This window comes from Ursus americanus, chromosome 21, assembly GCF_024610735.1.
Source record: "Ursus americanus isolate L20-20 chromosome 21, mUrsAme1.1.p, whole genome shotgun sequence".
NCBI classification, from domain to species: Eukaryota; Metazoa; Chordata; class Mammalia; order Carnivora; family Ursidae; genus Ursus; species Ursus americanus.
The window spans coordinates 56,051,344-56,072,667 of NC_142147.1; the positions used below are offsets into that span (position 1 = coordinate 56,051,344).

General features: G+C 60.8%; 4 protein-coding genes across 6 annotated transcripts; 2 read left to right on the forward strand and 2 right to left on the reverse strand.

The window, feature by feature from the left end:
• Positions 1 to 345: 345 nt before the first annotated feature.
• Positions 346 to 4,797, reverse strand: IL11 (interleukin 11). Of its 2 annotated transcripts, none has more exons than XM_087871051.1 (5): positions 4,515 to 4,797; positions 3,174 to 3,346; positions 2,916 to 3,002; positions 2,629 to 2,790; positions 346 to 1,838 (listed from the first exon to the last, which is right to left on the reverse strand). In XM_087871051.1, exons 1-5 carry the CDS (start codon positions 4,795 to 4,797, stop codon positions 1,668 to 1,670), a joined length of 876 nt encoding a protein of 291 aa, XP_087727177.1. In that variant the 3' UTR covers positions 346 to 1,667. The 2 variants fall into 2 exon arrangements, with proteins under 2 accessions (XP_087727177.1, XP_045645248.1); XM_045789292.2 differs by lacking the exon at positions 4,515 to 4,797 and adding an exon at positions 3,779 to 3,902.
• Positions 4,798 to 9,326: 4,529 nt separating this feature from the next.
• Positions 9,327 to 10,599, forward strand: TMEM190 (transmembrane protein 190). Its single transcript, XM_045789291.1, has 5 exons — positions 9,327 to 9,384; positions 9,479 to 9,514; positions 9,992 to 10,117; positions 10,187 to 10,271; positions 10,359 to 10,599. The coding sequence occupies exons 1-5, from the start codon at positions 9,327 to 9,329 to the stop codon at positions 10,597 to 10,599; spliced, it is 546 nt and encodes a 181-aa protein (XP_045645247.1).
• Positions 10,600 to 11,567: 968 nt separating this feature from the next.
• On the reverse strand, positions 11,568 to 15,884 carry TMEM238 (transmembrane protein 238). 2 transcript variants are annotated; one of them, XR_006778078.2, is made up of 3 exons: positions 14,161 to 15,884; positions 11,836 to 11,910; positions 11,568 to 11,693 (listed from the first exon to the last, which is right to left on the reverse strand). XR_006778078.2 is itself a non-coding variant. In XM_045789289.2 (2 exons), exon 1 carries the CDS (start codon positions 14,699 to 14,701, stop codon positions 14,168 to 14,170), a length of 534 nt encoding a protein of 177 aa, XP_045645245.1. In that variant the 5' UTR covers positions 14,702 to 15,882; the 3' UTR covers positions 11,568 to 11,693; positions 14,161 to 14,167. The 2 variants fall into 2 exon arrangements, 1 of the variants encoding a protein (XP_045645245.1); XM_045789289.2 differs by lacking the exon at positions 11,836 to 11,910 and having other exon boundaries at positions 14,161 to 15,882.
• Positions 15,885 to 16,280: 396 nt separating this feature from the next.
• RPL28 (ribosomal protein L28) lies at positions 16,281 to 18,834 on the forward strand. The gene is made up of 5 exons (XM_045789290.2): positions 16,281 to 16,429; positions 16,762 to 16,850; positions 16,951 to 17,074; positions 18,491 to 18,609; positions 18,701 to 18,834. Exons 1-5 carry the CDS (start codon positions 16,327 to 16,329, stop codon positions 18,788 to 18,790), a joined length of 525 nt encoding a protein of 174 aa, XP_045645246.1. The 5' UTR covers positions 16,281 to 16,326; the 3' UTR covers positions 18,791 to 18,834.
• Positions 18,835 to 21,324: the final 2,490 nt, after the last annotated feature.

The following is a 21,324-nucleotide window of genomic DNA, read 5'->3' on the forward strand; positions in this document are numbered from 1 at the left end:
CGTTATAAAGAAAGCGACATGTGCTTTGGAACCAGCCAGATCTCCAGCAGAATCAGTTGTCTCTCCCTAGCTATGTGACTTTGAACAACAGGCACCCCTACCCCCTCCAGGCTCACCCTCCCTCACCAGTAAAGTGGGGCATAATGGCGCATTCAGGGGATCGGGTAAGGAGAACCGCACACTTAAGGCACAGTCGAGCAGGCCCTCAGCGAGCCGTGATTCTTGTCTCCTGAGGGCTACTGGGGGGAAGGTGTTGACTGCTATTCTTTCATTCTAAAAAGTGTTTATTATTTTTTTAAATGTGTCATGCAAAATACATGGTCATTGTAGAAATCCTGGATAATACAGACAAGCACCAATTAAAAAGTCACTCATAACCCCACCCCACCTTCCGTCCGGAGGGGACCGTTGTCAACATTTTGGTGTATTTCCTTCTAGGACTTTTTAAATTATCGTTACCTTTTAAAGATTTCATTCATGCGAGCATGAGAGCGGGGTGAGAGGCAGAGAGAGCAGCAGACTCTGCGCTGAGCAGGGAGCCCACCCCGCCCCATGCGGGGCTCGATCTCTGAAGTCTGGATCGCGACCTGAGCCGAAGGCAGATGCTGAGCCACCCAGGCGCCCCTATTATTATTATTATTTTTAAAGTAAGCTCTATGCCCAATGTATGGCTGGAACTCCTGACCCCGAGATCAAGAATCACACGTTCTACTGACTGAGCCAGATGCCCCACGTTCTAGGACTTTTAAAAACATCTGTATATCCATCCATCCAAACACAAAATAGGACTCATGCAGTGGTTAGCAGGCTGCTTTCTCTCTGTCCTCAAGCAGCCTCTGCCGTATCCCCTCTGCATGGCTGGCGGTACTCCATCTCATGGATGGGTGTAATTTACTAAGCCGTCCCTCATTGTTGGACATCTCGGTGGTTTCTGATTTGCTGTTGTGAACATCGCCATAATGAACGATGTCAAATTTGCAGCTTTGTCACGTACATTGTAGGGCACAGGATGGCCTTCTGGAACCTTCCTTTAAGGATTTATTGAGTGCCTACAAAGCGCAGGCTCAGACCCTGCCACTCAGAGCTCACGATCCCCGGGGGACCACCAATCTCCCCTCTGCGGTCCTGCCCACTAAGGGTCGCTGCCTCCCTCTGCTCCAGGGACCCCAGCATCCAGCCCCCAACCCTCAGCCCTCAGAAAAATCGCCTCTAAGTGGATGTGTATGACAAATTTAATTCCCCCTTCTCCATCTTACAAAGGTTTCTCACATTTTTGTACAAAAACCCAGGCCTCCTTTCCCTTTCCCTCCCCACCCTAACCCAAAAAGTAATTGTTTAATAAATACTATATGCTCCTGCCCAGGCCCAGAGGGCCAGGGGACAGGGAAACCCTGCGGCCAGACTTCTTAAAAGATTCAAGAATCTAGGACTCCAGTTCCCTGCCCCTTTGGCCCCTAAGTCCACCTGCCTCCCACCCGCCCCCTTAAATAAATAAGTATAAATAAGGCACAGATACCCCCCACTCTGCCCAGGTCTCCTGGAGGGACCGTCTCTAATTAGGGGGAGAAGAGGAGGGGGTTGTTTTCCTGCTGCCGTGGCCCCAGTCCCAAAATAAATAAATAAATAAGATGTGGCATCAAAGGACGTTGGTGGCTCCGGGTGGCGGGTCACAGCCGAGTCTTCAGCAGCAGCAAGCCCCGCACGGCCCAGTCAAGGGTCAGGTGCAGCCCCCCAAGAATGGCATGGGCTGCCCTGATGCCTCCCCAGGCAGAGGCCGGGGGGGCCAGCGGGGGAGCTGGTGGGTCTGGGGGTGCTTGGGGTAAGGCCAGGCGGGACATCTGTTGGGAGAGGACAGAGGGTTAGCAATAGGTCAGGGGTGCAGTGGGGGTCCTGAGAAGGGGTGTTTGCAGCCTCTACTGAATGGATTGGGGAGTCCAGGCTGCATGCTTCTGGAGTGTCTCTGGCCTGTGGGGTAGGGTTTCTGGGTGGGCAGTTCTCAGCACGCTGGGTTCAGAAAATGAAGACTGGGGCCCAAAGGTGGGGGTGTCAGAGCTGGAATTCCAGGGCCAAGTCCAGGGGCTTGGGGGTGAGGTCTACAGAGTCAGGACTGGGATCCTGGTGCTAGGTGAGGGCTGGGGGCTGGGGGTTCAAGTCTGGAGTCGGGTCCAAGATCTCAGGGCTGGGGTCTTAGATGTGGGGTCTCTCCGATCCAACCTCGGGGACTCATGGGTGAGGGCTGGGCTCTCAGAACGGGGGGCTGGAATTTGAGGTCCAGGGTCTTTGTGGTCAGGCCCAGGAACTGGTACCTGAAGTTTTCTGATCTCAGGGTCCTGGGTCTAGGATTTTAGCAGTCAGGGTTGGGGGTCTTAAGGGCTCACGACCAGCATCTGAGGTCTTAGGGACTCAGAGCTCAAGGTCTAGGGTCTTCTTGTTTGACCCCTCAGGGTCTAGGCTCTTGAGGTCTGGAGATGGCAGGGTCTCCAGGCTGCCTTTGCTCGGGGGCTGGGGGTCTCGGGGCCACGGGATTTGAGGGACACAGGTGAGGGTCTCAGAGCAGGCCTGAGTCTGGGGTCCTGGGGTCTCGGGTTTCAAGTCTAGGTGTCAGGTCTAGGAGCTGGGGTGTCCTACCAGGAGCTGCAGCCGGCGCAGCAGGCGGTCCAGCCGGGCCTGCAGGGCACCCAGCTCCGGCTCCAGGGTCCGCAGGGAAGGGCCCCCCGCTCGGCGCAGCCACTGTACATGGCGCAGGTAGGAGAACAGGTCGGCTCGCAGCCGTGTCAGCACACCTGGGAGCTAGGACACAGGGCATGGGGGGCATCAGGGAACACCTGCCACCTGCCTTCTCTGGCCCCCAATCCCCCGCACACCCTCCATGCCCAGATCTCACCTTTGCCCCTGTCCCTTTCCCCTTCCCTTACTTGTAGGGCTCCCAGCGCCCCTGCACTCATGGCCAAGGTAGGAAGAGAGTCCAGGTTGTGGTCTCCGTCGGCTGGAAACTTGTCTCTCTGTGGGGGCAAAGAAGCCTTGAGAGGGACCCTGCCCAGCTCCAAGGGTCCCTCCATCCTCCAGACAGGCCCCAAACTCCTCCCTCCCCCCCGTTTCTGCCACCGTGGTAGCCCAGAAGCCCTCCCCACTCCTGGTCCGCGTCCCAGCCCATCCCCTCCGGTCTCTCCTACCAGCTGTGCCGCAAGCTGCCGAGTGTCGGCCAGGAGGGAGCGGGTCAGGAGGACGGCGCTGTCCAGCTCAGCCCGAGGGTCTGGAGAGGCCCGCGGGGGGCCAGGAGGTGGCCCTGGGGCAGCAGCTCTATCTGGCCACAGGCTCAGGGCGACCAGGACCAGGCAGCAAACACCTGGGGGCGGGAGGAAGCAGGGAACTCAGACAGGACTGGTGGGTCTGAGGGAGGAGGGACTGGGGGTCTTGAGTCCCAGGGTGGAGCGCCCAGGGCAGGTCGCAGGGCCGGGGCGGGCTTCCCTCTCCCTCTCCGGCTCTGGCTGCCCCGCCCGTCGGAGCAGACGCGGCCCGGGGCGGGTAGACGGGCCGGGCGTCTCCCGTCCGCCCCCGGACGCCGGAATCTGGGCCCCGGGGCGGGGCATGAGGGGGGAGGCACAGGCCAGAACCTGCCCCCTCCCCGGGCCTCGGGAGCCCGAGTCGGACTGAGAGTAGAGGAAGGAGACCAGGACAGAAACCCGGAGGCCCAGACCCCTTCCCAGGGGGATATCCCCACCTCCTAGTGGACTGCGGAAGGCCGGGCCATGGGGCCGGGGATGCCCCCAGAGCACACCTGGGCGGAGAGAGGCAGAGGCGCGGGCGTAGCGGGGCCGCGGGAGGCGGAGAGCGACCCGGCGGCGGCGCACAGCTCGGGGGCTCCGGCCCTCTGGCTCCCCGGCAGCCCATCCCCCAGCTGCCCCGCCCACCCCCGCGCCCGCCAGCCAATCAGCGCCCCCCGGGCCGCCCCGCTCCCGCATCACACCCCCAGCCCGCCCCCCGGCCCTCCCCGGCCGCTGTCTGTCCGTCGGTCCGCATCTGTCTGGCTCTCCCGTTCCTGTCTGCACCACTGTCTCTCTTTCTCTCCTCCCCCTGGCTGGGGTCGGTGTTCTGGACTCGCGCTCACCTCCTGGGGGCTCTCTGCCTCAGTTTCCCTCCCAGAACCTCTCTGTCGGGATGCCTGGGCGTCTGCGTCTCTCGGTCCCCGCTGACTCCCTGGGGGTCCCGGGCCCTTGGGGGTCACCTCCCGACATCTGTCTCTCTGTCTGTCTGGGGGTCTCCATCTCTCTCCGGTACCCTGTGCCTCTCTCCGCGTCTCAGCTTCGTCCTCCCGTCTCTCAGCCTGTCTCTTCCCTCGGCCTGCTGTTTTCTCGGAATCTCCTTTCCTCTCCGTCTCTGCCTCCCCATGGCTCGCTCACTCTCCTCTTTTTCTGTCCCATTCCTCTGCGCCTGTCTGCTTCCCACCCTCCTCACCACGGGCCCTCCCTCCTCCCTTCCTGTCCCCCCCACCCCATGAACTTGAACCAACTTACTGTTCATGTCCCCACAGGGCAGGGGTTCCCCAGGGCAGGGGGCAGGGAGCTGGGGGGCCTTTAACCCTTCCCTGTCCGCTGCCGGGGGGGAGCCCTGGGGGTCAGCTGGGCCTCGGCCTGGGGAGGGGAGGCATGTGCGTGTGAGCAGCGAGGGCCGTGGCAGTGAGGGAGTGTGTACGCCTGGGGGGTTATATAGGGGGCCAGGGCGGGCGGGCGGGGGGCAGGCGGCAGGGGAGGGCGGCCTGACACATCCTGACTCACCCTCCCTGCCTGCCTTTTCCATTCAGACGGAGCCGGCTGCCTCGCAGGGCTCACGCTGCCTCGCTCAGAGGAGGGCACGGAAGGAAAAGTTGGAAAAGTTGAAAAGAGAAAGGGGGGGGTGGTCGGAGAGAGGCTGGTGAGGTCATTGGCGTCCCCTCCCTCCACCTCCTCGGCCGGGCCGCCACAGGGGCAGACACACGCAGCTCAAGAGCTGGGGCCAGGCTGCGGGCCGAGGGTGGGGGTCGCCTGGACCAGGACAGGCGGAGAGGTGGGGAGGCTGGGGAGAGAGGGCCGGGGAGAGCTGGGGACAGAGCCACAAGGAGCCACAAGATGCAGGCCTGGGGAGATGGACGTGCAAGGCAGAGCCACTCCAAGGGACAGAGGGAGCGAGAGGGATGGAGAGTGTGAGACCCAAGCAAGGACACAAAGACGCTTGGGGAGATGGGGACACTGAGGCAGAGATGGAGAGTCTGAAATGCAGAGATAGACAGTGACAACAAGCAGATACACTGCAGGAGCAGAGAGACCCACGGAGACCCCAGGAGGAAAAGGGACAGAGAGTTGCAAGCTTAGAGAGAGGGGAGGCAGGCGGCAGAAGAAACACAGGTGACAAAGCTGCGGAAGCCCCAAGAGACAGAGGCAGGGAGCCAGACACACTCAGGCATGCAGGTGCTGAGCAGTGGGGACAGAGAGGAGCGGAGTCTCGGGGAGACAGCAGGGATGTGAAGGTGGGGAGAGAAGCAGAGACGGGGGACCCAGAGACAGCATGAGATGCCCAGATCAGATGAGGTGGGATCTTGCACAGCTGCTGCACCCCTCTGTGCCTCAGTTTCCTTATCTGTGAAATGGGGATAGCCAAGCACCCATCCCCTGCCCCCGAACACCTGGGTAAGGATGAGTTCACTTGTGTAGGACACACGGTCAGCTGTCGGTAAACATGAACCGCTGCAGTGCTCTTCCTTGATTTTTATTCGCACACCAGGGGCACCCAGAGAAAGATGCAGCCTCCGGGAGAGCTGGAGATGGCAAGTGAGCGGGCAACAGAAGAGGGTGATGGACACATGGAGAGAGTGGCTCAGCCAGGGAGTGGGGACCGGACAGGGCAGAGACGGCAATGCACAGAGACACTGGGGAGGACGGGACAGCCCTGGGGACACAGGCACCCTGATGAGCGCCAGGGACAGAGGCAGAGCCAGTGAGGGACCAAGTCTAGAGCCCCATCCCTGGGAGCACCCCCCTCCCAGCAAAGGACAGGATGGAAGTGAGAAGACAAAGTGACAAGGACTTCTAAAGGTCCCCCTGCAGGCCCCCTCCTAGCCCTCAAAACTGTGCTGAGCTGGCAGGGGGGCTCTGGGGATGAATGGTGGCTAGAGTCCTCCCCCTCCCCCAGTGCTCAAGTCCCCAGGGAGGTGAGGTCACAGCCCCCCCATGGTGGGACATGACCTCATTGCCTCAGGTAAGAGCTCTCCCTCTTGGTCTGTCATGGCCACCCCTTCCAGGGCCCCCCAGGGGCCCTCCCCAGCCCCCGCTCCCACAGGGACCCAGGCCTCTGACCACTGGGTCTCCGCCCCCCAGGGGGCCTGTTTCCGGCTGAGTCAGCGTGGGGGGCCCAAGGCTGCGTCAGTGAGGGGAGAACTGACGTAGCCCCCCCCCCCAAACCGGCGGGGCCAGCCAAGGTGACTCAGGCCACCAGCCTGGGGGATGGACTGGCCCTAGGGGATAGGGACTGGGCCCAGGGCCAATCTGAGAGCAACAATAGGGATCTCGCAATGGCAGCCCCTTCCACTACTGGGAACCAGTACCACCCCAGACGCTCTTCTTCAACCCTGGATCCCGGACCCCCAGCCCCCTCCTCCCTCAGACCCACATGGCAGGTGTCCAGCCCCTAAACCCTCGTTCCCAGGTGGAGAAAAAGGTGTTGCCATTCTGCCATTCGGGGGAAGCTCTATGGGAAAGGTCAGGAGTCGGGCTGGGTCAGTGTGCCTGACTGGTGCCAGCCCCCCCCCCCATCTTGCCTTGGCCCGCCACCCTGAGGCTGTGGGGTCATCTTTCCCCTAATGCCATCTTTCCTGGATGCAGGAGGCTGAGGGAGATGGGGTGGGTGATGGCAGGAGGTCAGGCGACTGTTCAGGATCCTGGGTCTTCCCCCCCCCCCACCAGGGGCAGGGGTGGGGAGGTGTTCAGGCTCCTTTCACCGCAAGGAGAGCAAGAAGGGAAGGGGTGCCCACACTGACAGGCAGGACTGGGAAATCACAAAAAAGTGACAAAATGACACCAACACACAGAAACAGAGACTGGGGCACAGATATCCAGAGTGAGGAAAAGACCAAGTTGTTAACATAATGGGATCTGCAGACACAAGAAATTCTAAAGAAATAAGCTCAGAGGCTCAGAGACAAGGACCAGGGGAGATGTACTGCCGAAGGCTCTGGGGGGGGGTCACAAACATGAAGATGCCACTGGGACATGAACGGGAGCCAGGGGTCCTTGCTCATGTGCTGGCCCCTGGGCGAGGTAGGGCTGGCTGGTGTGAGGTCAGCAGGTCCGAGGCTGTGTGTGTCCGTCTGTCTGTCCCTGGGGGGTCCTGTCTGGCCTCTGGGGGGTGACGGGGCAGGCGGGCCGCAGAAGCAGCCCAAACCTGTCATTAGCGGTGAGGGCCGTGACGGCGGGGGGCCCCCCCAGTCCCAAGCCGCGGTCCAGGGCCCGGCAGCCCCGCCCCCCACCCCCTCCTTGATCCCTGAGGAATCCCGGGAATTGCGAAGTGGGTCCAGATGATGTTGACACAGGAAATGGTCATCAGCTGCTAGCCTCAGCCCCACAACCCCTATGACCCCCCACCCCCGGCCCCCTGCTGAGCCCCCTCTAACCTGTGTCATCTCTGACGGAGGCAGCCCAGGGCCACTCAGCTCCTGCCAGGATGTTTACAAGAGATGCGCAGGGTGGGAGTCAGCCACACAGGGCTTCCTGAGAAATGGGGTCTGGACTTCTGGACAGCTGCCCTCAGACCCGGTCCCTGGCCTCCTTCTCCCTCTGACCCAGGAGTCCAGACCCCACTCGCCTCCTCCCTCAGACCCAGGGGTCCAGAACCCAGCCCCCTCCTCCCTCAGACCCAGGGGTCCAGACCCCACCCCCCTCCTCCCTCAGACCCAGGGGTCCGGACCCCACTCCCCTCCTCCCTCAGACCCAGGGGTCCGGACCCCACTCCCCTCCTCCCTCAGACCCAGGGGTCCGGACTCCACTCCCCTCCTCCCTCAGACCCAGGGGTCCGGACCCCAGCCCCCTCCTCCCTCAGACCCAGGGGTCCGGACCCCAGCCCCCTCCTCCCTCAGACCCAGGGGTCCAAACCCCCAGCCTCTCCTCCCTCAGACCCAGGGGTCCAGGCCCCCAGCCCCTCCTCCATTAGACTCAGGGGTCCAGACCCCAGCCCCCTCCTCCCTCAGATCCAGGGGTCCAGGCCCCCAGCCCCTACTCCATTAGACTCAGGGGTCCAGACCCCAGCCCCCTCCTCCCTCAGACCCAGGGGTCCAGACCCCCAGCCTTTCCTCCCTCAGACCCGGAAGTCCAGACTCCCAGCCCTCCTTCCTCAGACCCGGGGTCCAGGCCCCCAACCCCCTTCCTCCCTCAGACCCAGGAGTCCAGATCCCAAAGCCACACTGCCCCGGGAGGCCCCATCCTCACCGTACTGCAAAGCTCAGTGGAGGTTCACCTGAGAGAACCAGGGATCATGGTCTCAGCCCAGCCCCCCTGATGGCCTTCTCTTCCACCACTGAGGGGGACCAACTGGGAAGCTTGCGGACCTCCACGTGGACCCCTTCCCCCATTTGTGGGTGGAGAGACTGAGGCCTGGGGAGAAGGGTCTTCCTGCCCACGAGCCACACTCACGGCCCTCACATCTTCATGGCCCCTTACGCATTCCCCATCCATTCTCCACTGGGAGGTCTGGAGAGCCTTTGGGACAAGGAGACTCCTGAGCAAGTGCTCTGGCCACTGGCCCAACCCCCATTTTCCCCTTGTCCTCCTAGGCCACCTGGTTGTTAGGGGGGCCTTCCTAACAATGGGGCTCAGTGAGCCTCAGGCCCCCTGTCCCTGGTTGCTAGGGGGAAGACCCCTGGCAACGATGTCTCAGGAGACTTTGGGCCCCCTGGACCTGGCCCACAGGCATCAGGTTACTAAGCAGAGGGATTCCCTGGCAGGAAGGTCTCTCAGGCCCCACCTCTTGGGGTCCCCTGGTTGGCAAGGAGGGGGTGCCTTAGACCACCACCCAATTCTGCCCAAGTTGCTAAGGAGGCTCTTTTTATGCCCAGGCCCCCACCCCCACCCCCATGGACCCTTCCATCTGGTTGTTAAGGAAGCAACTTCTTAACAACCAGGCATGACCAGGCCAGTGTGACACCCCCCCTTCCTCCTTCCCCACTGCCAGGGGGGATCCCTAGCAACAGAACTTAGAACCTTGAAAGCTGGGTGGGCAGGTGGGCGGGGCCCAGCTGGTTGCTGGGGTGATGGCCTTCAAGGTCTGTCCCCACAGAAGCCCCAAGGGTCTGGGGAGGCAACATGGTGGGCTCTGGGATCCCAGCTTTGAGCCTCTTCCTGCTGATGCAGGGCTCAGTAGGTGAGGGGGCCGAAGAGAGGGTCAGAGAGCTGAGCAGGGAGCCTCTTCAGCCCCTATACAGCCCCCCTCCAACACCAATCCTTTTTCTCCACAGATGGGAATGGAATCCAGGGATTCTTCTATCCGTGGAGTGAGCAGTGGATGAAACCTGGGTCCCCCAAGGACAGGGAGCTCAGACTAGACTTTTCGGTCTAAAGGGAGAATGGGCTGGGGGCCTGATACTGGGTCTGAGGGAGGAGGGGGCTGGGGGGGCCTAGATCCCTGGGTCTGAGGGAGGAGGGGGCTGGGGGCCTGGACTCAAGGGTCTGAGGGAAGAGGGCTGGGGGGCCTGGACCCCTGGGTCTGAGGGGGGAGGGGGCTGGGGACAGGACTCCTGGGTCTGAGGGAGGAGGGCCTGGGGGGCCTGGGCTCCTGGGTCTGAGGGAGGAGGGCCTGGGGGCCTGGGCTCCTGGGTCTGAGGGAGGAGGGCCTAGGGGCCTGGACGCCTGGGTCCCGCACTGAGTAAACACTAGGCAGGCAGTCCCGGAGCCTGACTTTGGGACCCTGGGGTTCTGAGGCCCTCAGGTCAGACTCTGTGACATAGATGCCATTTGTGGTTGGTCCCAAGGCTGTGAGGGAGATGTGTGGGACCGGGAGAGCTGTGGGGGCCAGGCGGCAATTGAGAACCCCAATCTCTGTCTGCGTCTACGCTGCTGCTACCGTGACGGGGTCTGCTACCACCAGCGGCCAGATGGTGAGTGCCGAAACGCTGGTCCTGGGGCAGCTGAGACTCCCGGGTCTCAAACCTGCCTCCTTTGTCCAGAAACTATGCGGAGGAAGCACATGTGGGCGCTGGGCTGGACATGTGGAGGCCTCCTCTTCCTGATCTCCAGCATCTGCTTGTTCTGGCAAGTGGGGCTGGGGCTGAGGGGGGGTCCCGCACCCCCAGAGGAGCAGGCAGATGGCCAAGGCTGAGTGTATACCTTCCCCATCAGGTGGGCCAAGCGCCGGGACATGCTGCACCTTCCAGGGTTCTTAAAGGGCAAATGTGACCTGTCGAGGACCGTCTCTCTGTTATCCAAGGACCGGGGGACTCCGACGGAAAAAAAGACATCCGGTGGCAGCATGCCAGCCTCCCTCCCTCCAGAGGGGGCCGGGGATGTGTCAGGGGCCACCGAAGGGGAAGGGATGACAGAAGGGGGTGAAGAAACAGAAGGGGGGGAGGACGAAGATTAGGGGCACCCCTGGGGGGACCCCTCAATACAGATATAGCATATAGACGCGTGGTCTCTTTTCTAAGAACCATGGGAGCAGGGGGCCCATGGGCTCTGGGGCCAGGAGCGTGTGTGTGTGTGTGTGTGTGTGTGTGTGTGTGTGTGCGTTCACGAGGGGGCTGGGGAGCTGGGCTGTGATCCTGGGGGTTCTGGGCTGAGTGGGCTCTGGAACGAGGGAGTGGTGGGTCAGTGGGGGGTGGCCTGCAGCTCTCCTGCTGGAGCACCATTGATGGACAGCCTGTGCCGCGTACCCTCGGGATCCTGTCCCCTCCGCCAACAAGTGCCATGCCTCCCTCCGATGCCTGAGCACGGCAGGGCTCCCTGCGGGACATGGGCTGCCCCTGGTGGACGAAGTTACTCTCAGACTCTACAGTGGCCAGGCGGAAATTCTCCTGGAAGCGCGTACAGAAGACTTGTCCTGCCCAAACCTTCTGCCTTCCCCAGGCATCGCACCCATACCAAGTACCCTCCATAAGTACTTCCTTCCAGGCCTGGGTGGCTCTGTCAGTGGGGACTCTTGATTTTGGCTCAGGTCATGATCTCAGGGTCCTGAGGTCAAGCCCTGTGCCAGGCTCCTTGCTTGGCAGGGAGTCTGTTTGAGATTCTCCCTTAACCTCGTTCCCTCTCCCTCTAAAATAAATAAATCTTTTTTTCTTTTTTTTAAGGTACTTCCTCCCAATAAATACCTTGCGAGTGTCATTTGTCCCTCTGTCTGCTTCTCAGAGGACCCCCATACAAAGAGAGTGGAGGCTGAGCGGGGTCTGGAATGAAGGGCGGGTCTGGGCTCAAGATCCTGGCACCACTCTCCCGCCCCCCTCCGGGCAGGGCCAGTGTGAAGCTGGGCTCCAAGGTTCCCAAGGGCATGGGCGGCCTCTCTGTGGGTGTGGCCGGGCCCCAGTACTGTCCCTCTCCCAGACAGACACACAGCGCTATGAGGCAGAGCCATTTATCCAGGGGAGGAGAGGGCTGGACAGGGAGGCATCCTGGTGGCCCAGATGATGGTGGCCACAGCTGTGCACCGCAATCCAGTCCTGACAGGTGGCATCGCGGATCTGTCTGCAGGAGGAAGGGTGGGGTTAGTAGCTCTTCAGGACCCCTCCCAGGACCCATTCCCAAGGCCCACTGCCCAGCCGCCTGAGGGGCAGGGGAAGGGAGCCCTTTCTTTCTGCTGTGGCCCCTCATACGTTGACTCACACACCTCAGTTTCTCCTCCATCCCTCCACGCCCCTGTCTGCTGCAGCGTGTTTGCCTCCCTGGCGTCCAGGGCTACAAGCTGGAGGATGAGAGACAGCAGAGTCAGAGAGGACAGACGAAGACACGTAGAGGGAACCATGGGTTCAGGGACAAAGAGACACAGGAGACAGAGACAGACAGACACAGAGACAGAAAGCAAAACCTAACAATGGCTGCCAGTGGCTCTGTCTGGCTCCTCCATTCATTTTGGTCCCAGAGGGAGAAGGGAGCGACTGGAGCCAGAATCTTCAGGTCCCTGTGTTAAAATTCAAGTTCTCCGTCCTTCGTGTGCCGGAAGCGCTTCACCCCACCCACTACGGAGTCCTGTGTTTTTACAGGCCTGTCTTCCTTCGAAGTGGGGCCTACACTCCAGTCAGCTGGGCCCACGTTGCTGGCAGGTGGTTCCAGCCGGAGAGCTGCCCAGCTGTGTTGGACTTCTGGGCAAGGTAAAGGATTTTCACCGCTCGTGGGTGGTTCTGCATTTTTTGTGTAAGCCAAATTCCGTGTAAGCTGATGCTTCCTCATCCACGCGTCCCTCTTCTCTTAAACCCGTGTCGTCCTCTGAACTACAGAACACAGCAGATGATTGGAGTAACTATTTTCTCAGTTCTCACAAAGAAGGCTTTATAACTAGTGCCATTCCGGATGCACAAGGGAAAAGTTAAATTCATCACACACAGAGAAGGTCTTAGCACATCAGGATTTAATTTTTTTATGGAATTCCCATTTGAGAAACTGAATCGGTCACTCCTCCGTTGTTGACATTGTTCCTCCTCTCCGTCTACCCACTGGCCAGCCCCTCCGTTCTGTCATCCAGCTACCTATCTACCTGCCCAAACCACCCGTTCACCAATTCTGACGAATTCTACCAATTCATCAGTCTAACCATAACCATCCATCCACCAGTTCATCCATCCACCAATTGAACATTCATCCCTCCATCCGCCCACCCATTCACCAGTCTGTCTACCCACCCATCAGTCAATCCATCCACCTGTCAAACAACTCATCCGTCCATCCACGCATCCACCCAACAACCCAATCACCCTTCTCTGATTTCCTGAGCTTACTTTTTGCAGGGCAATGCTAAGAAGGAAGACACCAGAGACCCAGGCCTTACCATCGGGAAGCTCCCTGTCCGGTGGGAGAGACAGTATCAGCACACAGACGAAACAAGACAGATAACTAGCAATAATGGGGTAACTCAGACAACATGAAGACCCAGAGATAGGCAGCAAAGTTGAGTTGGCTCTTAATGGACGCACGGGACATCTTCCGTGTGGAGTAGGGACAGCAAGGGCACTCCTGTTGTAGGGGAGAGCATGAACAGAGGCCACCTGCCGTGGGACGGCCTGGGCTGTCCGTGGACTGAGGGATGCCATCATAACTGCAAAGAAGGCAGGAGATGTGGGGCTGAAACGTGTGGGGCCCAGTGACTGGCAGGGGTTTGAATCAGAGGGCAGCAGGGAGCCACAGCAGGAGTGCAAAGGAGTGCAAGCTGGAGAGGGTGTGTTTCCGAAAGGGGATAGAAGACAGGAGAGAGAAAAGGGAAGGAATGAGCAGCAGAGCCTTCCCTGCGTCTCACACTCCTGGTGTTCTCACTCTTTTCCTCTCAGAAGAATCCTAGCTGTGCCCTTGGGCAAGAGGTGGCACTTTTCTGGGCCTCAGTGTCCTCCACTGGGATGGGGATGGTACTAACAGTGACCCCTGAGACCCAGTTACAGTGAGAGGATTAAATGGGACCTGGTGCTCCTGCAGGCTGGAGTGCAGAGCAGGGTCTCCAAGTGTGGGGGCGAGGGAGTAGTGACTCTCAAGGCCTCATCTGGGGGCAAGGTCTCTTTGTCTCTTCCAAGTCTGCACTCATGGCTGCTGTCCAAGGCTCCATCCTCTGGGCCCTGCTACCCTCCTCCCTCTTCTTGATCTGGTCCTTTGTCTTTCTCTCCCCATTGTGTCTCTCCATCCCTATCTCTTCATCTCTCCTCTATTTCCACCCCCACATCTCTTTCCATCTGCCCCCCCATCTCTCCAGCTCTTACCCTGTCTCTCCTTCTCTTCCCGTCTCTTCCTCTCTGCCCCCATCTCTCCAGCTCTCCCCGCTGTCTCTCCAGCTCTCCCCCGTCTCTCCATCTCTCCCCATTTCTCCAGCTCTTCCCCTGTTTCTCTTGCTGTCTCTTCAGGTCTCCCCCCTGTCTCTCCATCTCCCCCCCACCCCATGTCTCCAGCTCTTCCCCCTGCCTCTCCAGCTCTCTCCGACTCTCCCTGCTGCCCCACTCGCTGCCCCACCCCTCACCTCGGGCTCACTCGGTGCCAGCGCCCGCCGCCCCGGGCCCGGCCTCGAGCGTAGCGAGCTGCAGGCGCACGCGGCGGGAAGCGGCGGCGGGCGGCGGGAGCGCGCGGGCCGCACGGCGAGTTCCCAGGGAGCCGGGCGCGGCGCGCGGGCCGGAGGATGAGGCCGGCGCAGACAAGCGGCGGGAGAGCTTGCGCGCCAGGCGGGCCAGCGCCGAGGGCCGCAGGCCGTAGTCGCGCTCGAGCTCCTGGCGCGAGATCTCGATGTTGCCGGTGTACCAGAGGATCCAGCCGAGCAGGCTCAGGAAGACGAGCAGCGCGCCTGAATAGATGAGCAGGTCGCCGAAGTCGCGGCCGCGCACCTGCAGCTGCGCGAACACGCCGGTCAGCAGCGCCGCCATGCCCGCCACGTCCAGCGCCACCGCCAGCAGCAGCGCCATCCGGCAGCGGCCCAGGCCGGACGCAGGCACTGGCGCGCCGGCCGGCGGGGACGGTGCACCCGGCGGGGGCCCTTGCGGGGCGCCCACCGCTGGCGCCGCTGCCATGGCCCTGCTCAGCCGCGCTGGCTCCCCTCGAGAGCGTTCCGGGGTGCGGCCCGGCCCGGGGCGGGGTCAGGGGACGGCGCCAGGTGTGCCCGGGCGCCCGCCTGGTCACCTGAGCTGGCTGGGGTGCAGACGGGCCCGACTTGGGGGGTGCCCTGGCCCTGGTTTCTGGGCACGTCCTGGCCCTCAGAGGCCTATGCTGAGGGCAGCCGGGCTCCCGGATAAGGGTGGGAGGGGCCTTATCCACCCCAAGGAGCGCGAAGGAACACATTCAAAATTCGGGGTGCCCTAATGGAGGCAGCGTGGGGTGCTGCGGTAGCGCGGACGTTGTTTCTGTTCAGTGCCTGCCTCCAGGTGCTCCCTGCACCCCAGGCCCCGCGGTGGGGACAGGTGGGGTCAGAAAACAAGGATCAGAGACAAGGCCGCTAGACCCGGAGCCCCGGGAGGGCGCTCTAACGGAGGAAACACGGGGCTCTTGGGAGCTGAGATTTCCCTCACTCATTGCTTGTTCCCTGGGGCCGCCCGTGCGCCACTGGGAGGTGGATGGCTGTCCCAGCACTCTGCGCACCAGCGTCAGGTCTGGGTGCTGTGGGGGGCAGCAGGGCAGTCCCCTAGGCTTCTCCTAGTGCCTCTGGACGGCCGGGACTCGGAGGGGGGGGGGTGAAGCCCCCGCCCTCACGGAGCTCCCGGACAGTCACAGGTCAGGTGCACTCGTGGGGGCGACGGAAGCCATGACCGTGCCTTTTGTTGAGCCGGGGTCTCCTGAGGTCCCCCCAAGCGCCCGGCCCCGTTCTGGCGAGGCTGGTGACCGGCAGGGCAGCGGCCCCCGAAGAGGACCGTGACAACAGAGAATAAACTTCCAGGAAGTTTATGGGGTGAGACAGCGAGCCGACTGGAGGGGCGACGGGGAAGAGGCCCCCTGAAGGAGATCTCTTCTCCTCCAAACGACCCGCCCTTAGAGGGAATCTACGCCCTCCTGGGGTAGCAGTCTGCGACAAGACTCTCGTCCAGCGTCTCTCCAGACTCGAAGCCTTTTGAGATCACCGCGGGGAGGACCAACGAGGAGGTCGGCCGGGATTAGCCACAGAATTCCGAACGTGGCCGGATGGAAAACGAGTGTTTCCGAACAGACCCGAAAGGGCTTGCGCCAATAAGAGAAGGCGGCTACCCCGAGGGAGAGCGTTTCCGAAGGGTTCCGAAAACGCCCGAGCGGGCCTCCCTGCCTTTGTCGGGAATAGCCGAGAGCTTACAAAGAAGACCGGAAGCATCCGAAGACCCTGGAAATGGCCTTAAGTAATTCACGTATCCGCACGTTCATTCATAAAACAAATATTTATTGAGCACCTATACTGTGCCAAGCGCTGGTGAACAACTCTGGAAAGAAACCCTTGCGGAAAGGGACTCGGGGCCTCTTAAACCAGACCCACTCCGAAATCCAGCGCTGCAGTTCCGAAAACACACGAAGGGCCCTCGGAAGGGTGGTGCTCCTCCTCCGAGAACACGCCCTCAGGTTACTAGCCGAAGAGTTCCGAAGGTCTCCGAGCGGTTGGCGACAGGCTGGCGGAAGTAGCCGAACGTTACCGAGCCTCCTCGGAGGCGGACGGGAGAAGGCGGGGATAGGCGAGGGCATGCGCTTGCCCACAGAGGAAGCGGAAATGCGTGTGGGTATTAAAGGCGTCGCCCCGCCCCTTTCTTACCTCTTTCCGTCTCCGGCTGCTGTAGCGAGAGGAGGTGAGCGCGCGGCTTTCCGTCGACCGCGTGGTTGCCTCGTTTGTCCGAGGCCCGGGGCCTCTACGCTTGCCTGGCCTCTGTCGTCTTGCCCCTCATGTCCTTGGCCGTTCCCCGACCCCGCCGCCGGAGGTCTCTGCGGCTTCTCACGTTCCCTGCATCTGCATCCTCCGTCTGAGTTCAGCCCGCCTCCTTAGGTTGCCGTGCGCTCTGCGGGTACCCCTGCTGGCCCGGTTCCCAGTCACGCCCCTGCCCCTGCTGCCCGGTTGGGGCCGCGTGGCCCAGCGCCGGCCCGCTGCGCCCTCTGACACCCGCCCCTGCCGCTCTTCCCGCAGCCGCCGCCATGTCTGCCCATCTGCAGTGGATGGTCGTGCGGAACTGCTCCAGCTTCCTGATCAAGAGGAACAAGCAGACCTACAGCACTGTAAGTGGGGCTCATGCCCTGGGCCTGTGGAGGACGCCCCCCGCCCCCGCCCCGCGGGCCCCTTCCCCGCCTCACGGCCCCGGTGCGTTCTCCTTCCTAGGAGCCCAACAACCTGAAGGCTCGCAACTCGTTCCGCTACAACGGGCTGATTCACCGCAAGACTGTGGGCGTGGAGCCGGCGGCCGATGGGAAAGGCGTGGTGGTGGTCATGAAGCGGAGATCCGGTGAGCACCTGCTGGGCTCCGCTCAGCCTCCGATCTGCCGCGGGGGGCCAGAGGGGCTCGAGTGGAGCACTTAGCGAGGTGAAATCCTTGAAGCGGGTCAGGTGCAGGCCGCTGTCCCCGTCGCAGGTGGGGAGCATTCCCCCGGCTTCCACCGTTACGAACCGACAGGCTCGTTGTCCGTGGCAGGCAGCAGTAGTTTGACCCGCGACCGGCTGGGTGCATGCAGGAGAGGTCCCCAGCGTCCCGCCCCCACCGGACGCGCTTTTAGTGTCTTAGAGGGTCATGGGGACTGAGGACGTCAGAGGCAGGTAGAGTTGAGTCGTGAGGTATTGCAGCCACACCACCTTTGTTTTCTGCTGGGGTTTTTCCTGGTCTCTCATTGGGGCTGCTTTCTGTTTGGGTTTGGAGCCCAGCTCCCGGTGCAGGGACAGCAGTGTCTGTGACCTGCTGGCTCTTGATTGGATTCCTGCCCACCCTGGAGTGGGGGTTACCCTCCCTTCTCAGCTCACCAGTGAGCTCCTAGGGTTCTCGTACTCCTGAGAACCCCGTTCTGGTGCTCTGGGCCTAGAATACCTCACTTGCTTTTCTCCTCTTGGATTGTTGGGTTGCCTCTCCCGGGCTGTCAGGAATTGGATTGACAGTGTTCATGGTCTGGGATCAGGGACTCTGTCCAGGGTGACGTTGAAAATCACTGGTATGGTGAAGTGTCTTTGTCTTTTGGGTGAGACCTTTCCCGTCTGTTGTTTGGGGTAATTACTCTCGCCAAGATCTCATAGGCTCCATCCTATTTCATATCGTGAATGAGGCCCACAGCTTTGTGCACACGGAAGGGGGTGCTTTCCTTCCGATCCATGGGCACTGGGGTCCAAGTTCCACCTGTGCACTGGTGGGGGACAGGCGCTTGGCACAGAGCTCTCCGTCATGGCCTTACCTGATCCCTACTTGGCCCTCCAGCATCCAGGCCAAGCCTTGCAACTCGTTTCAGACCCTTGTTCCAGACAGGGTAGCTTGGGCCCTGGAGAGTAGGAGGGAAGAGACCAGAGCTGCAGTCTTGCGGGCACTTGCTGTCTGGCCAGCGTGGGCCAGTCTTCTGTCCGCCAGCCAGGCAGGCAGGCAGCCTGTGTTCAGATAACCGTTGTATGCCTGTGACCTTGGACAAGAGTCCTCGTCTCGTTGCGTCTGCTTTGCCCTGTGAGAAATGACTTGATGAACTTTGTGTCAGGGACACAGGAGAAGACCCACTTCAAGGCACAAACCTGGGCTTGGCCTGGGGCATTAAATGGGTGGATGGGGCTGGCTGCAGGGAGTGGCCTGCCTAGGCTCAACAGCCTAGGCACTCAGATTACCGGGGTGAGAGAGCACCATCAGACTCACCCCTGCCACCACCCCCGCCACCACCCCCATCCCCTCCGCCAGGCCAGCGGAAACCCGCCACCTCCTATGTGCGGACCACCATCAACAAGAATGCTCGGGCCACCCTCAGCAGCATCCGGCACATGATCCGCAAGAACAAGTACCGCCCAGATCTGCGCATGGTGAGTGGGGGCCAGCAGTGGTTGGGGGAGCCTGGCCGGTCTTGTGAGGAGGGTCTCTGCTGATGGCTGGACCCGCACCCTGTCTCTCCAGGCCGCCATTCGCAGAGCCAGCGCCATCCTGCGCAGCCAGAAGCCTGTGATGGTGAAGAGGAAGCGGGCCCGCCCCACCAAGAGCTCCTGAGCACCTGTCCTGCCTCCAAAGCAATAAAGATGTCAACCTCCTCACCTGGGTCTCCCTTTTGTCCGGCCCTGTGTGTGTGTCTGTGTCTCCCAGCATGCCTCCCCACCTGTTGTTACCACACTGGTCGCAGTGTTTTGGGACTGGAAGAAGCAGGTCTGGGTCAGGGGAGCTCCGTTCCCAGCATTCCTGCTCCTCAGGGCTGGGGCTTGGTCCAGGTTCTTGTGTTGAACACATCAGAGGTGACCGTGCAGCAGATAATTGTGTGTTCAACAAGTAACCTCCACTGTGGCCCTCACAGTACCAGGCTCTTTGTGGACAGATGACAGCTTTAAGAAAGACCATTTGGAGCCCAAATCTAAGGGCTGGGGATCCAGGCCAAGGGTCTGTGCGTGTGAGAGGATGTGCTGTGTAGGGCTTCATCGTCTGGGACTGGGCTGTGCACCCCGGGGTGGGGGGTGGCCTGAAGGCAGAAGCGGGAAGCAGATCGGGGCCACTTTCCCCAAGGATTAAGGAGTAGGTCCCCCCAGGAGTGAAGTGGACAGAGCCATGGGGCAGGAGTGTACCCTCTATTTGTGTGAAGCGGAAGCTGCTGGTCTTGGGCAGGGATGCAGCTCCAGAGTCCTGACAGCCTGCGGCTGTTACCTGTTCCTGGCTAGGAACCTGGGTGGTCACACGGTTTCCCCTGCTGGACTGGGAGTGTGAGTGCTCCGTCCCCCAGCCTCCATCCCCTACCTGCTCTCCAGTGCCAGTCACTTCTGCCCCTCGGGATAGGACTCCTATCAGAGTGCTCCCCTGATCACTCCTCATTGCTGCCTCTTGCCTTCCCCTTCCCCCTCATCTTCCCCAGGCAATCCTTGTCTCCCATCTCGGGAAGCTAGAGTAGGTGTTCCGGGTTTCTTGCCCTCTCATCCCTTGCCTGCCTGCCTCCCAGTGTTGAAGAAAACTGGTGATGGCTCATGGGTCGTACCTCCACGTCAGCCACTAGCTGTGTGGCTCTGGGCAAGGAACTGGTCCTCTCTGCCTCTTGTCAGAATTCAGTGGGTTAAGGAGAGCAAAGGGCTGATCAGGGGCTGCACATGGCAAGTGCTCGGTAGGTCTCAGTGTTCGGTCTTCTAGAAGGTAAGCGCTGTGTGTGTGTGTACACATGCACGTGTATGTACTTGTCCCCAGACACCACAAAGGTATCACTCCCACTTTACAGATGGAGTCACTGAGGCTCCCTTGGGGAAAGGGGCCCACCGTCAGTGCTTTGAAACGTTTCCTACGTATCTGCCGTGTGCCAGCCAACGTGCCATGGATTTAGGATCCGGTGTTGAAAAGACCCCTGGTCCCTACCATTCTAGAGACCATGTCCTGAGACAGCAACCTGCTCCCTGTCCCCACACCAGAGCTCTGTGGCCAAGGGCTTCTGCCTCCAGAGGTCCTGTTTGTTTTGGGGCAGGAACCTTGTCTCCGGGGGCTGCCTCTCTTCACCCCAGATCCTGATGCAGATGCCCCTGCCTCCTCCACCAGCTTTCCTCAGTCTGCAGACGTGAATCTGACCTATTTCCTGACAAAACCTCTGTCTTGCTTGGACTTCTGCAGTAACCTCCACCCTTGCCCCACTTGGGTCTGTTCTCGACCCAGATGGAGAGGCATCCTTTTGGAACTAAGTCAAGTAGCTTTAAGCCTGCTAGAACCCTCCCACGGTTCCCATCCCACTCCAAATGAAAGGCAGGCCCTTGGCCATGGCTGCCTAAGCCTGCCTCCACATCACCCGCCTCCACCAGGCAGGTCTGCCTCGGGGCTTTTGTAGTTGCTGTTCCCCTGGAAGGTGCTTTCCAGCAGTGAGACTCAGCTTCACCCTGGTAAGTGTCACCTGAAAGTGAGTTCTTTCCTCACCAGTCCATGAAGAATTGCAGCACTTCCTCCACTCCAGGTTTACTGTTGTCCATAGCACTGATGTCCATCTAATACGTATGTCCTGTGCTGGTGAGCCAGGACTCAGTCCAGGGCCCCAGCATTTGGGAGATGCTCAGTAAGTATTGGAAATGAGGTCTGCTTGCCCGCCTCTTCCTGATGCTGGCAGTTGGGTGGTGTCTGTTCCCTGTCTGCCCTGGAGCCCTCATTCACGTGGAGTCCTAGTCGCTGGCATCTTCCAGACAAGTATTTGAGCCCTCCCTCCTTGTGTGGCTTCTCTGACTTCAGTGTCTGTGACATGGGCTCAGGCACTGGGCCTCATCAGGGTGGCTGGGCCGGGAGGGCCACACCACGCGTCTGGATGCCACTGGTGTGCTAGAACCAGGAGAAGGGTGGACAGAGGGAGTGGGTCTCTGCCCTGAGTCTCTGTGATGGAGTCCCCAGTACTGTGTGGATTCAGACACACGGTGTCCCCTCCCCAGACTTCAGCTTCCCATCTCCCCCCTTCTGGGAAAGGGGAGAACTTGGGGGAGGTGTGATTTGCATGGGGCCATCTATTCAAACCTTTTTCTCACGAGTGATGTGGGTTGGCATCAGATAAACAGGGAAAATAAAAAGTAAACCTCAGGGGCACC

What these genes read in the sequence shown, in the direction of transcription:
- RPL28 (XM_045789290.2), top strand. Translation starts at nt 16,327, where the DNA reads ATGCGCTTGCCCACAGAGGAAGCGGAAATGCGTGTGGGTATTAAAGGC. An exon ending in ACAAGCAGACCTACAGCACT is followed by an intron (nt 16,851 to 16,950) that starts GTAAGTGGGGCT and finishes TCTCCTTCCTAG; the next exon opens with GAGCCCAACAACCTGAAGGC. An exon ending in ACCGCCCAGATCTGCGCATG is followed by an intron (nt 18,610 to 18,700) that starts GTGAGTGGGGGC and finishes CTGTCTCTCCAG; the next exon opens with GCCGCCATTCGCAGAGCCAG.
- TMEM190 (XM_045789291.1), top strand. Translation starts at nt 9,327, where the DNA reads ATGGTGGGCTCTGGGATCCCAGCTTTGAGCCTCTTCCTGCTGATGCAG. An exon ending in GGGATTCTTCTATCCGTGGA is followed by an intron (nt 9,515 to 9,991) that starts GTGAGCAGTGGA and finishes GTTGGTCCCAAG; the next exon opens with GCTGTGAGGGAGATGTGTGG. An exon ending in CTACCACCAGCGGCCAGATG is followed by an intron (nt 10,118 to 10,186) that starts GTGAGTGCCGAA and finishes TCCTTTGTCCAG; the next exon opens with AAACTATGCGGAGGAAGCAC.
- IL11 (XM_087871051.1), bottom strand. Translation starts at nt 4,797, where the DNA reads ATGGAAAAGGCAGGCAGGGAGGGTGAGTCAGGATGTGTCAGGCCGCCC. An exon ending in GGCAGCTTGCGGCACAGCTG is followed by an intron (nt 3,003 to 3,173) that starts GTAGGAGAGACC and finishes TTGCCCCCACAG; the next exon opens with AGAGACAAGTTTCCAGCCGA. An exon ending in GGGCGCTGGGAGCCCTACAA is followed by an intron (nt 2,791 to 2,915) that starts GTAAGGGAAGGG and finishes CCTGTGTCCTAG; the next exon opens with CTCCCAGGTGTGCTGACACG.
- TMEM238 (XM_045789289.2), bottom strand. Translation starts at nt 14,701, where the DNA reads ATGGCAGCGGCGCCAGCGGTGGGCGCCCCGCAAGGGCCCCCGCCGGGT.